We start from the raw sequence: 16,053 nt of genomic DNA on the forward strand, positions 1-16,053 counted from the left end.
CCTTTATCATATCTTTTTGTGTTCTAGCAATGATTAGGTCTGTTCTTTCAGACCTCATACACACTTGACACAATTTCCCTCATCGCTCTCAGGCACCGAGCCTATCTCAGCAGGGGTTCATAAATCTGTAATGAGTTAAAATAGCCAGGTGAGACTGAGCTCTCCATATGCATAATGAATAGCTCTAAATAAAGAAGTCATCAGTAGAGACACCTGATATCAAGCCATGCTTGAGACAATGAGAGCTGCTCTATTTTATGGCGGCAGAGTTTAATAATTCAGCCATGTTTCTGTTACATCTCATTATGCTGGCAACACTTATGAAAATAGATGAGGGAACCCCACCGGAATAAATACAATGATCACACAAACAACAAAGATAAACTGCTCCACTTAATTTATTGTCAACAGCTTTCCTTTTCATGCATCTTTTTTCAATTACATAGAAGAAACAACCATTTATGTTTAGTGTGCGTAACTGCACTTAGTTTTAAAAAACAGGTTTCAAATTAAAACAATCTTTTCAACTTATGGAATGTATTCCAAGTAACAGCACACAAACAAATAAAACTACCGGCTTAAAGTTTAGTTTAGTAGTCATGCAGTGCATGTAACAGTACAATCGAATGTACAACAGTGTTTTTGTACTAAAAAAGGATAAATATTGTAACAGAATGGCCAATTAAACACTTGTGCATTTGCACATTTCTTTAGGGATTGTAAGGAAACTTCAGCATTATACCCTGTTCTGGCTTCACCTCTAGTTGTGCAAGGTTAAGCACTTTATCAACATCTTTGTCATCACTAGTACTGAAAACTACTGTAGCGTATTCAGGAATCTCAGCATGCTTCAGCTGAAGAGTGACTGCTTCTGTCGAGTGCCAGTTGAGAGCAATAAGGTAGCGCTCATTTTGGTCCCAGCTTCGCACATAGGCCATGGCGGATGTCGAGTTGAACAAAGGAATGTATTCTCCATGCTGCAAAGAGCGCTCTTTTGACCTTTTTTCACTCATGGTTTTGAAGAACTTGCGGTAAGTGGCAAATTCATCTGTTCTCTGTAAAGCAAAACATGAAAATGTAACTTAAACTGCTGGTCAACATTGGAGATTCAGCACTGTGTGTGCACATGCTACTTACCTTGGTCACATTTTCAGAGTCATCCCACACCATGGTCGGGTTTTTGTCTTTCTCCTAATTGGAAGGATAACACAACATTTTAGAATTTACTCTTGGAAAACATCTAGATCTGTGTGAATTCTCTGGAGTTCACTCACCTCATCTTCCAGTCCAATTTCATCCCCATAATTAAACACTGGTGTGCCTGGCAGAGTATGCAGCAGTAGCTGACTCAACTTGACTTTGGCAAGCCCAACCAGTGAAGCCAGGTGTCCAGAAATACGCCCACCGATGTTCCAAGCCAGTCTGGTCTGATTGTAAGTGGAATACAAACGATCAACAGTATGGGCAACATCTAGAGTGGACTGAGATCTTAAAGCACCAGTGAGGAGAAGGTCCACACCAGTTTTGTTTAACACAGCAATGATCTCGTCAGGAGAGGACTTCTCTGTAACACCAATTAAGACCCTGAAAGAAAGAAAAAAAGTCAGTGTTTATAGATGTATTGAGCACCAGATGGAGCTGTTTGGTTGGCAACACAATCTCAAACAAAGAAATAGCCCACTAGAGTAGGGTCTATTTTGTTACAGTTGCTACCATCCACCACAAGGTGGCTCCTTTACCTCACAAAAGAGTGGAGGGGTCCACTAATGAAATTTAAGAGTATGAGTAAAAGTTCAACTTTGGATTGCTCACTTTTTCGATTTTCCCACCGATTCGGTCTCGTTGTGCTCGTGGATAAGGTCCTCAACATCCTTCCAAGTGGGTGGGGCCGCAGTGGAAACCTTCTCAACATCGTAGAAGAGGAATCCATCCACACCTTCTTTTAGCCAATGCACCAGAGCAGGCTGCAAAGACATAAGTCACAATTATAACTCAAGTACACAAATCAAGTTCAAGTTACAACACAGATTAAGAAACTATCCAGATCTATTGCTCAATGTAAAAGGTCATACCTCAAGTTTGACCACAGTGCTGACAGCATCAGCAAACCAGGGCTCTTTGCCTTTGTAGTTAGGGGTCAGGTCCAAAACAACAGAGATACCTGGAAGTGAACAAAGTATGTTTAATTGAAAGAAAATTTAAAACTGAAAAGAAAAACAAAGCATCACATTTGTTATTCACAGTGTCTTGCAAAAGTATTCATACCCCTTCACGTTTTATGTTGCTGCCTTACATTAAACTGTTTTAAATTACTTTCTCCTACATCAATCGACACTTCATACACCATTCTGACAAAGCAAAGACAGAATTGTCACAACTTCATAAAATTATTTTAAAAAGAGAGATAAATATGTAAATTGCATAAGTATTCATAGCCTTAACTCACTTAGTTGAAGCACCTTTACAGCCTCAAGTCTTTTTGGGTATGATGTAACAAGATTTGCACATCAACATTTGGCAATTATCTGACATCCTTAGCTTCACCTCTTTACCTCTCAACCTCTGTCAGCTTAAATGCAATCTGGCAGAAATTTGCAGGTTTCTACAGAAATATTTAATTGGATGTCTTCACTGAGAGGATTGAGTCCTGCCACACTACCATAAAGCCCAGATCTGTGGAGTGTTGCAGTGATGTTTGTCCTTCTGTAAGTTTCTCCCATCTGTGTATATGATCTTGAAGAGCAACTAGAGTGACCTTAAGTTCTTGGTCACCACTCTAGCCAAGGCCCTTCTCCATCAATTGCTCAGTTTGGCCAGGAGGCCAGCTCTAGGATGAATCGTGGTTGTTTCGAATTTCTTCCATTAAGGGTAACAGAGACTACATGCTTTTGTAAACCTTCAATGCAGAGTTTTTTTCTGAACTGTTCCTCAGATGTGTGGCTTGATGCAATCCTGTTTTTTTTTCTTGGTTTTTGTTCTGATATGCATTTTCAGCTGTTAGACCTTTTATCAAGGTGTGTGTGCCTTTCCGAATCATACCCATTAAATTAAATTTGCCAAAGGTTAACTTTACTCAAAGTGTAGGAATATCTACAAGCCATATGAATGTTCCTGAGCTACCTTTCTACTGTCCCAGATAAGGGTATGAATATTTATGCAATAAAGTCATTTAAGTTTATTTTAAATAAATATGCAAATGTTTTTAGCTTTGCCATTATGGTGCATTGAGTGTAGATTGATAAGGGGGGGGGGGGGGCATAAAGCAGTTTACCATAAGGCAGCAACATAAAATGTGAAAAAGGGGTATGAATACTTCTGCATGGCACTGTATAGTGCTGGTAATTTTTTGTGAACCATCTACTGGTAAAAAGAAAAATTAACTTATTTGATACTGCCTGGATCATGTTTTATGTTTTGCAACAATTCTTTTAACCAAACCTGATGCACTGAACAGTTTTTTAATTTCCTAAGCAACCATGTTGGAAGACATACATGTACATATTCCTGGGTGACAATTAAAGATTGATTAGAACCAAATTGTGAAACAGTGGTTTAGTGAACATTAGTCTCGCATAGCCAGACCTTCAGACTGACGGCTGAAGGTCTGGAATTCATGGCAGCTTTCATTGGCCAAGGCCCGCCCATAAGACCGTTTGATCGACATGTCAAACAACCAATCACAGTTCGTTTCGTTCAGCGTCACGTTTCGGTACGTGGAAATGCCCCCACAACAACAGACTGGCGTGCAACAAGTCAGTCATTGAAATAACCAGCATTGAAAGATAACAAGGAAGAGGGAGAACAAGCAGTAAGTCAGTAATTTGTTCGCGAACGTTGCAAATGTGTATAACAACAATGGCGTCTGCATAAGCACCTTTTAGCAAAACGCGAGTAAATCAGTCTGCGCTATTTCCCGGCGGACCGAAAATAAACTCAACTAATCAGATGACGACCTCGACATTCCTGAAGTGTTTCCAGTTAAGTGTACCATATGCATCAGAAGTTTAGCCAACGTTCCGTGGGCGTGACGTCTGAGGCTGAGACTAAGTGAACATGAGGAATAATTTTTACTTATGAACTGGCCACCACAGTCCTGATCTTAACCCCACAGAAAGTCTTTAGGATGTGCTGGAGTCAACTTTACAGAGTGGTTCAACTTTCCTATAGTTGTTATAAGGTCTCTGCCAAAAATTAATGCAATTCTTGATGGAAATAAATGTTGTGACATTGCGTAAAATTGTTGAAACAATGCCACAAAAAAAAAGGTGTTATCAAAGCTAAAGATGGCCCAACAAAATATAGATTTTTAAACAGGCACCCCAAAGCCTTTCAATTGGGTTGAGGTCAAGTCTTTGACAGATTGAGCCTAATGAAACTTGGTATTGTCATCCTGGAATATGGACATGGGTACATCTTATTTGAGAAATAAAATACTAGCAAATGCTTCATTTTATAACTATATCTCACCTCTCTTGTGTGCAGCCTTAATGAGTTCTTGAAACTGTGTCAGATCACCAGCCTCTTTAGAAATCTCAGTCAATTTCAGTTCCTCAGGATCGTCGGCACTGGACACATGGATCGGGCCAATTATCAGACCCTTCATCTTCAACTCATCAATTGTCTGAAGCTTGTCAGCCACACCTGAGGGGTAACCAGTCAGAATAAAATAAATATGCAACATATTAAAAGGCAAAAAGAGAATACACGTGTAATGTTTCAGATCACGGACCACATTCATGTTAATACGGACTTTACAGATATTTTGGATAAAACCCGAAAGCTTTCTGACCCTCGATAGACCGCAAGTGTCCTACCATGTTCAAGGTCCAGAAAAATTAAGAACTTTGACAAAATAGTCCATGTGACATCAGCGGTTCAACTGTAATTTTATGAAGCTACGAGAATGTTTTTGTGTGCAACCCTAGCACCAATCTGGAGTAGAATTGTTGAAGTTATTTTTGGTTTTTTGCACAACAAAAAGTATTCTCATAGCTTCATAAAATTATGGTTGAACCATTTTGTCAATGTTCTTGGTACCTTTCTGGGTCTTGAACATGTTAGGACCCTTGCGGTCTATGCAGGGTCAGAAAACTCTTGGATTTCATCAAAAATATCTTAATTTGTGTTCCAAAGAACAAAGTTCTTACAGGTTTGGAACAACATGAGGGGGAGCAATTAAGACAGATTTTTCATTTTTGGGTAAACTATCCCAGAATTCATTAAGCTACATGTAAAAGACATCCATAATATCGCCTGCAGACTGATATATGCCCTGAGCAAACAGGAAGGCATGCAAGTGAATACATTAGGAAACTAGATTTGTTGAATCAGCAGAATAAGGACAGAGCAATTTAATGCGTTTGAACATGTTCAGAACCTTTATTCCCATAATGGACCCATCCCTGCAATCCATTAACACTCCCTACTTTACAGAAGATCTATTTTGGTTTCTTGGATGTTAACCTATTGAGTCACCTCTACTTACCTTTTAGATCTGAAGACTTGGTAAAGGAGTTCACATCCCCAATCTGATATAGAGGTCCATAGTTCCACCAATTCATTTCAGGGAGGGGCTTGCATCGAGGAGCTTGAATAATGATGGCAATTGCACCAGCTAGCATGCCCAGCCAACCAAGCCAGAACAAGATCAGAAGTGCCCAACGAACTTTAACCCACCTATTCAAGAAAAAGAAAAAAAAAAAAAAAACACTAGTGATTAAATCATCTGAGTACATGCAAACTGCAAAATCCATATTAAAGGAGTAGTTCACTTTCAGAACAGCATTACAGATAATGTACTCACCCCCTTGTCATCCAAGATGTTCATGTCTTTCTTTCTTCAGTCGTAAAGAAATGGTGTTTTTTGAGGAATACATTTCAGGATTTCTCTCCATATAATGGACTTCTATGGTGCCTCCATGTTTGAGCTTCCAAAATGCAGCTTCAAAGGGCTCTAGATGATCCCAGCCAAGGAAGAAGGGTCTGATCTAGCAAAACGATTGGTTATTTTCTAAAAACATTTACAACGTATATACTTCTTAATCTCAAACGCTCGTCTTGCCGAGCTAGACAGGACGAGCATTTGAGGTTAAAAAGTATATAAACTGTAATTTTTTTTAGAAAATAACCCATCGTTTTGCTAGATAAGACCCTTCTTTCCTTGGCTGTGATCATTTAGAGCCCTTTGAAGCTGCATTTAAACTGCATTTTGGAAGTTCAAACTCGGGGGCACCACAGAAGTCCATTATATGGAGAGAAATCCTGAAATGTTTCCCTCAAAAAAACACCATTTCTTTACAACTGAAGAAAGAAAGACATGAACATCTTGAGTGAGTACATTATCTGTACATTTTACTTCTGAAAGTGAACTACTCCTTTAACTGTAAGGAAATGGCGTTTAACCACAGGTGTTGCATACCCAGGTGTTCCAGCTACTCTCATGAGCTCTTCTTTGCTTAACCCAGTGAATTTGCTTTCCTCCTCAGGAATCTTAACATTTACGATGCCATTCTTCTCGGATACTGGTGAAATGGCATAGTTATTTCCAGCTTCCCCTTCTGTCATGGGTTGCTTCTCTTGCTCCACCTCATTGAGTTCCACATCTTTCATATCCACTTCAGTATCGTTGCTCATTTTGTCAGTTTATGTCCTGAAAACAAATGAATTAGATTATACATTACAGGCACAAACTAATAGTCATCAGATGTTTGACGTCATGGACATGACACGCGGGGAAGGCAAGATGCACTCAAGGTTGCATCACCTAAAATCGCTCACGCGGAAATAGCCTTTAAAAAAAAAAAAAAAAAAAAAAAAAAAAAAGTTAGATGTAGTATTACCCCGAATGCCACGTGTATACAAGATGCTTTTCGCCTTCTAGAAAGACTTAGGCTCTGTTAGAACAAAAACAACCATTAATCCAGCTTTAACCTCTAGTAACCGTAGACATAGCAACCAAATGCCGGGTGGTTGATCACCACGCTCATCGAATCGATCAAAAATACGTGGTATTTTTAGGCGAAGGCCTAAATATAACGTTTAATAGTTTAGAGTGTATATTACACGATTGACTCGTTTAAATCAGTGGTTTTAAAATGGAACGTTACTCCAGTGGTGATGTACTGTAGCACGACATTTTGTAAACCGGATTGGTCCAGTTCTGTTTGCGCCTGACTCATTCAGCCTCAATTAACAACTGTTAACGAAACATAAACAAGTTTAAATGAATTAAAAAGCATATGAATGTAACGTTAATAGTGCTTCTAAATATGAATGTACATTAAGTAAAGCTCGTGAGACAAAAATAAATAAGAGCTACATTTTACAAATCATTTGAAACGAGACAAACCTTACCAGCTGGCTGGAATAATGTGTGAATCTTCGTTTAATTTATTGGTGACAAATAAAAAAAATATCCTGGTGGTGTCGGTCGTGTCTGCTTCGCAATGATGCTCTTAAAGCTTTTATACGGCAAAAGAGGCATGCTTAAATTGCTCCGCCCATATTTAAGGAGGGCGGCACAAAACTGTTCAGGCTACTAACATTTTCGCGAATCGATTCTTTTGAATAATCCGGTTCGGTTTGCATCTTGATGAAACTACAGTGTCACTGAGTCGCAAACACATTTTCAGTGTGTTTTATAGGTATTGTCTACTACATTTCTAGTTTAGGTTTGTTAAAGTAACCGTATTTTCCCTCCATCGGTCAAATCCGATGTTGACTCCTAAAGATCCGAGTCAAAAGAACGATTCGTTTGAATCATCTACGTGAATCGAGTTCAAAGCTGAATACATTTACTCTTTTTTTCAGTTACGGGCAAATTATTACGACTTGTCTGTTACTTTAATGAGTAATATGTATATATTTATATTTATATTTTTCTTCTCTCGGTGTCATGTATAAAGAGAAGTAGATAAAAAGCATTAGAGGTACGTTGACCTGCATACTATGAAGACAATCCAGTTTTGTGACATTTGGGTCCACCTTAAGAGTCTGACATTACTGCCTTATTCTTTCTCCTCCCTGTTGTTTTTGTGACTGTACAAGACCTCCATAAACAAGTTTGGGGGGTTGAGGGTATTGAGTTTCTTTCTTAGAAAGATCTTAGAAACAGCACATGGAAAGTGTAAACAGGAATCCCAATGTACAGTTGTTATTTTATCAGTGGTCAAAACTGTCTTCAAAATCTACTTTTTACCCAAAACTTTTACCATGCTGTATTTCTAGTAGATTTTAGAACATGTAAAGTGTACATTTAAAGGTATTATTTAAAAAGAAAAAAAACTAATAAGCGAAAAATAGCTTAGTATAATGCTGCTCAGGCAAATATATTGGAATTCTTTGACAAAGGAGTTGGTCAACCTTTAACCTAATTTTGTTCTCTGGTCATTTAAGCAGCTAAGCCTCATTAAGTTCAGCTCTGTGGTCTTTTATTTGAATTTACAATAGACTCTAGAGTACTGTAAGACTGCTTTGTTACTTCGGAACTGATGAAACAGCAAAAGAAACACGGTTCAAAATAATAAACAGCAACGCTCTTAATATATAAAACCTCAAGGTTTTAAACTATTCATTACCTTCAATTTTCTTTTGTCCATGTCTCTTGGACTATAAAATTCCAGCTTAAATAGTGATAATGCCCAATGAATGCAACGCAGACCCATGCTTCAGAAAAACATTCACAGCATACAGAGAACTGCGCTTCCACATGGTCTCCTGGAACCTGCCAAGAAGACGGAAATATGATCTATCAGCAGGGTCATTGTGGAAAACATGTCTTGATATTTTAATAAATATTTAGGAGGATATAGAAGTACAACACAAGCATTTTGTCATTTTGTAAGAAGTTCACAAATGTTCATTATGTAATTAAATTTGTGTGGCGCTCAACACCCTTATTCAGGAATGTTTTTAAAATACAGACACAAAAAGAGCAAGTTAGAGCACAACGCTCAGGATGAAGCTCCTCCTAAGTCTCGGATACCATGTAAACACATGAGAGCACATTGTGTCCCCTCATGCTCAGTAAAGGCACATGGTTCTGACCAGTGCAGATAGGCTCACAAGCAGGAAGGACAAAAAGTTTTTCCTTTTGTTTTACTGATAAACTATCAGAAATGCGTCATCCCATCATTCCTCAGTACGTATTAATGAAATCAGAGAAGATGTAGGAATGGTAAAAACTTGAGAACAAAAGAGCATTTAAGTGGTAGTTTGCGCTTCTTCTGAAATGAATCAAGCATTAATCAAGGGACTAAGCCAATCAACATTAGACAAACTTTTGAGTTGACATTAAACCATTCATTTCAACAAAACCAAATTCAACCAACTGGTGTGTGTTGCAGTTAGAGATTAATAACAGGATAACCTCTTCCAAATGACGAGACACTTTTTGACTGTGCCATTTTGAGTCAGCATGCTGACCTCTTTTTCCTTTCCAGGCTAGCATGCACATTTCTTGGATTGGTGCCTGGAAGATTTAGAGATAACTGCACGGCCATATCATGGTGGTTTTACCATGATCAGCATGAGACATCTGAAATATTCACTCCACAAATGTAGGTGGTCTTGCAATAAATTCATTATGTGAATTGAATATAGCTGAACAAAATATGAGCACTGTTATCCTCGGGAACAATGTCAAATGTGGCCATATTGATCAAATATAGTGCTTTTTCTATAAAACACAGTTCACACTTCAGTTCTACAGTTCAAATGACCTTAACAGTTTTCCTCGTATACTTGCCACTCAAATCTATTTGTCAGCAGTTGTTGGATATGGCTTTTAATGGATGACTGCCCCCCAGTGTTCATCTGAGAGTTTCCAGATCTCGTGCGTTTTAGCGGTTTTAGCATAAATGACCAGCGTTGGGCAGTTAATAGAAGTGTAACTAGTTACTAAAACGATTTCAGTAATAATATTACAGTTACCATCCATAAAACAGCTCATTATGTAATTAGTTTTGATTACTAAAATTCCTAGATTTATTTTCATAATTTTAATGACTTGCACAGGCGCATGAAGTAACCAGTGCAGCAGACAAACTTGGAATATTGAAAAGTAAATTCAGCAGATGCAAATATTGGCATTATGTTGATTTTGTCAGCAGAAAAGATGATCTGAACACCGATGTGTAAATTGTGGTATTACTTTAGTCCGACATTACATTACATTGCTTGCACAATATGAATGTTGTCAAAATTCCTGCCCTGGACATCCTAGTTCCATTTGGCCTACCACAAACACCTTTTGTTCCTCAGACAGTTTTTTTGCACTCTTCTTCTTGATTTGTTATAACTTTTGGCAGTCTATAGTACTCAAAATGTTTTGGTTCGACTGATTAGTACAGCCTAAAACATGACAATAATTGATCCTTTCAAGCAGCAATAATTAGCAAAATATGCAATGTTCATTGGCCTATTGATGACACGTTGTGAAAACACTCTATTAGCTTCAGTTAGCTTCAAGCTACACATGAATTAATGAGATTAATACAACACTTTTACTTAAACGTCACTATCAATCACCATTGAGCATTTGTAATAACTTTTAACTGCGATCCACTGTGGATTTTGGTCAAATAATGAGGCAGAAATATATTATTACTAACATTTTAGAAGAATTTTGTGGGGAAGATAGACTATGTATTTCCAACTTCTATGAGGCATGAAAGAAAAGTAATGTAACTAGTAGTGTAACTAATTACTCTTGCCAGAAAGTAAAAAGTAACATAATAATACTACTTTTGAAAGGAGTAATAACTAGTAATAAATTCAAGTGTTTGAAGTAACTAGCCCAACACTGAAAATGACATACAGCTAAAACGTCAAACGTTTACATACACCTTGCAGAATCTGCAAAATGTTAATTATTTGCATAATTATTTACATTATTTGTAATTATTTGCAAAATGCATGTTATTTTTTATTTTGTACTGACCTGAATAAGATATTTTTTCCAGAGATGTTTATATATAATACTTGAATTTAGAAAATAAATTTATATACGCTTTATTCTAAATACTGTGTTACCTGAATGATCCACAGCTAAAAAAGAAAAAAAAAGGAATGCATCCTCATTTCATTCAAATGTTTTCACACATGACCCAGGATATTTAATGGTATTTTATTACAATTATACACAATTACTACACCTTACAATAATGCAAAAACAGTAATTTAGTATTGAGCAACAATTCATCATGATTAATCACATCCAAAATGAAGGTTTTTGTTTCTATAATATATGTATGTGTACCGTGTATAATATGTACAGTGTTGGGGAAAGTTACTTTTAAAAGTAATGCATTACAATATTGCATTACTCCCTAAAAAATAATTAATTACATTAGATACTTTATAGGGAAAGTAATGCATTACGTTACTTTTGAGTTACATTTGTATTACTTTTTAAATCTAGGCAAGGCTTGCTTTGTTTTTAGCAAATATAAAAGCCCTGGCTTTTACACCAAAAACGGAAATGAATAAGCCTCAGGCTGAAGGAAAAATAAATACAAGTCTGTACAGTAGAATGCAGGATTTCTCGACACTCTTCAGCAATAAAAAACAACAACAACAGAGCACAAATGTTAATTTATTTAAAGTCATTTTTGCTTATTAGAATGGTTGGACTGGATCATCAAAGGTGGATTTGTGTTATTTAACATAGTGTGTCAGATTGCCATCATATTCTGAGTTTGCATTTCACTATTTTAGTTCATTTTGATGAGTAGTGAATCTGTTTTTTTTTTTGAGTGAGATGAATTAATGCATGTTCATATTTAGTCTAGAACAACAGTAACATATATGCAGTATATATTTTGAAAATATTTACATGTATATATATTTATATTCATATAATTTATATTATATATATTATATTATATTATATATAAATATATTTAATAAATAAACAACATATTTTTTTCTTAAATATATAGATACATGCATATGTGTGTATTATATACACACAGTCAAGCCTGAAATCATTCATACCCCTGGCACATTCTGACTTAAAGTTACTTTTATTCAACAACAAGTCATACCCTTTGCAAACTGTCACAGTCGATGGAAAAATCCAAAGTTCTATACCATTCCAAATAATCCAAGCTGTTCTAAAGCATCCTTATTATCCTGATTCATTGGGAACAGCTGTTTTAATCAACTCAACAGGTGAAAAACAAAAGCTCTCTCCTGTTGGTTTGTGGACAGTCATGACTAAGACAAAGGAGCTCACTGAGGACCTGCGACTGCGCATCCTGTGAAAAATCTCAGAGGACGTGGTCGGAAGCCAAAAGTGACACCTGTGCTGGCCAGGAGGATAGTGAGAGAGGTAAAAAAAGAGGCCATCCTGATGAATCTGGGTGTTTTTCAGTCGGTGGACCAGGGAACCTAATCACAGTAAACAGCACCATGAAAAAGGATACATCAAAATTCTCAACAACAACATCAGGCAGTCTGCAGAGAACTTGGCCTTGGGCACCAGTGGACATTTCAGCACGACAACGACCCAAAACACACAGCAAAAGTGGTGAAGAAATGGTTAGCAGACAAAAACATTAACATTTTGCAGTGGCCCAGCCAGAGTCCTGACTTAAATCCAATTGAGAATCTGTGGAGGGAGCTAAAGATCAGGGTGATGGCAAGGAGACCCGAAAGAGCTGGAACTCATCGCTAAAAATGAATGGGCAAAAATGCCAGTGGAGACATGCAAAAAGCAGGTCAGCAATTATAGGAAGCATTTGATTGCTGTAATAGCCAATAAAGGCTTTTCTATTGATTATTAAGAAGGGTATAAATAATTTTGGACATGCCACTTTTTGTTCAAATGTAAATAAAAGATGAGTAATAATAAAATGATGCATCTTGTACATCTTATTATCTTATGGGATATGTTTATGTCATTTCTAATAAATAAAAAAATGCTGGTTGAATAAAAGTAACTTTAAATCAGAATTTGCCAAGGGGTATGAATGATTTCGGGCTTGACTATATGTCTTTTGAAAACTTTAAATAAATATATAACCTTTTAACCCCCTTTTCATTGCATCATTAATATATCTACTGGACATTCTAGCAAATAGGTGGTGAAATTCTGTTTGAGGTGGAAATCTGAGTGCCATCAAATAACTTGGAGCCACCAGGGGCAGTGTCTTTCTGAACAGTGACATGATTAGAGCGGAAGTGGAGATATTCTTTCTAAAGGCGGGATCAGGAAGCGGCGCCGTGTGAGTTATTTTGGGCGCATTGGCACTGTGAACGGCATCGCGTTTGCGGATGAGGATTGAGATTTCTCAATGATAGTGTCCAGGTATGATATAAACTCTGCTATTGCTGCACGTCTGTGTAAGAATATTGTTCAAAATACTGTTGTGTTTGCCGCTTAGGTTATTATTATTCTTAAAAATGAATAGAGAATGGCGTGTCAGCTGTCGTTGTGTGGCGCTGAACGCGAAGAAATGAGGCGGGACCTCAAAAACTCGTGTAAATCACGAAAACTTTACTCTTATCAACTGCATAATTTCATTAAAACGTTTTATTAGCGAATTATCGCCTGGTCACGTTTTTAAAGGTGTTTATCAATCCTCTGTGTAGTTTTCACTTTTGTTTTCCTTGTAGTCTCGTAACTTACCTTCACTTTCCTTTCTCATTGTTCAGTGATTCCACAGTGCAATACATGAGGAAATAAAAGGCAATTTAGCTAGTTTTAAAGACAAGCACATTTGCATTTTAATAGCAGCTGACATTGTATCTGGAATTAAATGGGTGTTTTATGCTTTAAGAAATCAAACCTTTTAACATAACTGTTTGCATCTTGTTTCTCTGTTTATAGCCACTGAAGAAAGTCAACTTGAAGTCCCACAGCCCTCTCCAATACAAATCAACAATGTCGTCGACGTCGCAAAAACACAAGGACTTTGTGGCAGAGCCCATGGGGGAGAAGTCTGTGCTGGCACTAGCAGGAATCGGCGAAGTGCTTGGAAAGAGATTGGAAGAGAAAGGCTTCGACAAGGTATGATTTACAAAGATGCTTCATGTATACTCTGTAGTTATAAAACTGAAACTAATAATTGTTCTTTCACTTTCATTTCTTCCCACAGGCATATGTTGTTCTAGGACAGTTCCTGGTGCTGAGGAAAGACGAGGAGTTGTTTCGGGAATGGTTGAAGGATACGTGTGGAGCCAACGTCAAACAACAAGGCGACTGTTATGGCTGTCTGAGAGAGTGGTGTGACTCTTTCCTGTAGTTGACTTTTTCTTTTTTCTTTTTTGTTGTTGCTCTATATTAATTTCCCCCCACTTGTATGTGGAAAACATTACCTCACTCTATCAGTTTGACTTTTCAGACATCATTTTTGGATGTTAATATTAATCATTAGCACAGAATCGCACTAGAAGGCCTTTAGATGGGTAAACTTGTAACATCACTGCTCATTTTGTGTGTTGTTCAAACATCATTCAAACAGGATATTTAGTTTTAGGGGTATGATACAAAATTATCCAACAATCCATTATATGTAGCTCCGTTCTAAGCTGTACATGCACCAGTAGTCCAAATACAATAACACAGATAGTTCTGCAAGTCTTTCCCCTTCTCTGTTTATGAGGTTTGAAGTTTTAAACTAACAATGTCCAACATATGCCACAGTGCTTATAAGCTTTTAAAGGTTTATGTAAACTTGTCACTGTTTTCGAATATGTATAACCCAAAGGATCAGATGCATAATGGTATTGTTTTGTCACATGGTTTTATGCTCCCCAACCCCTAAATTGCCTTAATAAAAATCTGGATTTGTTTTAACTGTGCAAGTGTACCTGAAGATGCGTGGCCTGATTCATTCTATATTGTGTAGCCACTTCTAAACTCACATCTTGGTTGGTATTTGCTGCTTTCAGATGTTTAAATGCTACATGAATGGTCAAAGAAATGCCCATAAATGTTCTTAAGACTCTAAAACCATTTCGGAACCGTTTTGTGTTGTGCATTTTAATAATATAAATAGGAATACAATATCTGAAAAGTAAGAATTCGTAGGATGTGTTGTGAGTGTGTGGATTGCACAACAGTATTGTCAATCCAGCTCAACCTGTTACAAAAGTGGAATTACCTGTTGTGCTTTAGTTAATGAAAAATCATAACCTTACACTACTGTTCAAAATTTGAGGTAGGTAATCATTTTGCAAGACTACAATATATCATTCTTGGAATCTGTTTCTGCTACTGAGTAAAGAAGGTAACTGATGACTTCTTACAATTCTGTTGTTTTTTTGTTGTTTTTTGCAATTGTGAGTTTACATGCTATTCTGACATTTTGTCTCAGAATTGTGAAATATAAACTCAATTGAGAGTTATAATGTCAAGATTGCGATAAACTTGCAGCTAGACTTTTTTCCCCTCAGAAGTGTGAGATAATTAGTTGAAGTCCATTTCTGAGGAGGGAAAACTACTGATATGTTCTCAGAATTGTGACTTTACATGTCAAAATTTTGACGTAATAACTCGCAACTGCGTGTTATAAAGTCAGAATTGCAAGATATAAATTAGCAAACTCACAAGTGCTAGAAATAATGTCAGATTTTGACATTCCCAGAACTTTCTTAGAAGGTCACGATGTTCAGTTCTTAAGGGTTGGGTGACCTTTACAGAACATTCAGGACATTCCCAGAACATTTAAGGGGGCCATACTTTATTAGGAAATTTGATGTTCTCAGAACAACCCAGTTGATGTTAAGGATGGTGCCCAGTAACAGTCCCAGAACGTTCTGAGAAGGTCACAATCTGGAATTCAAAGGATTGGGGGATCTTTACAGAACATTCAGTACGTTCTCAGAACGTTTAGAAGACCATACTTTATTAGGAAATTTGACGTTCCCAGAGCATTCTTAGAATGTCCCCGTTGGTGTTAAGGACGTTCTAAAAAGGTCCTGATGTAGAGTTCTTTAAAGGGTTGGGGGACATTATTTGGGGGACCCTTACAAAACATTCAGGACGTTCTCAGAACATTTAGGGGACCATAATTTATTAGGAAATTTGACGTTCTCAGAACGTCCCGT

At 37.1% G+C, this 16,053-nt stretch overlaps 2 protein-coding genes across 3 annotated transcripts; one reads left to right on the forward strand and one right to left on the reverse strand.

The window, feature by feature from the left end:
* Positions 1 to 380: 380 nt before the first annotated feature.
* Positions 381 to 7,465, reverse strand: slc3a2b (solute carrier family 3 member 2b). 2 transcript variants are annotated; one of them, XM_073824476.1, is made up of 9 exons: positions 7,354 to 7,465; positions 6,419 to 6,649; positions 5,486 to 5,676; positions 4,468 to 4,641; positions 2,073 to 2,161; positions 1,813 to 1,964; positions 1,275 to 1,584; positions 1,138 to 1,191; positions 381 to 1,055 (listed from the first exon to the last, which is right to left on the reverse strand). In XM_073824476.1, exons 2-9 carry the CDS (start codon positions 6,631 to 6,633, stop codon positions 711 to 713), a joined length of 1,530 nt encoding a protein of 509 aa, XP_073680577.1. In that variant the 5' UTR covers positions 6,634 to 6,649; positions 7,354 to 7,465; the 3' UTR covers positions 381 to 710. The 2 variants fall into 2 exon arrangements, with proteins under 2 accessions (XP_073680577.1, XP_073680578.1); XM_073824477.1 differs by having other exon boundaries at positions 7,349 to 7,430.
* Positions 7,466 to 13,201: 5,736 nt separating this feature from the next.
* Positions 13,202 to 14,813, forward strand: banf1 (barrier to autointegration nuclear assembly factor 1). Its single transcript, XM_073824862.1, has 3 exons — positions 13,202 to 13,309; positions 13,832 to 14,011; positions 14,100 to 14,813. Exons 2-3 carry the CDS (start codon positions 13,886 to 13,888, stop codon positions 14,244 to 14,246), a joined length of 273 nt encoding a protein of 90 aa, XP_073680963.1. The 5' UTR covers positions 13,202 to 13,309; positions 13,832 to 13,885; the 3' UTR covers positions 14,247 to 14,813.
* The last annotated feature ends 1,240 nt before the right edge of the window (positions 14,814 to 16,053 follow it).

The sequence above is a fragment of the Garra rufa genome, chromosome 19 (assembly GCF_049309525.1).
Source record: "Garra rufa chromosome 19, GarRuf1.0, whole genome shotgun sequence".
Lineage (NCBI taxonomy): Eukaryota > Metazoa > Chordata > Actinopteri > Cypriniformes > Cyprinidae > Garra > Garra rufa.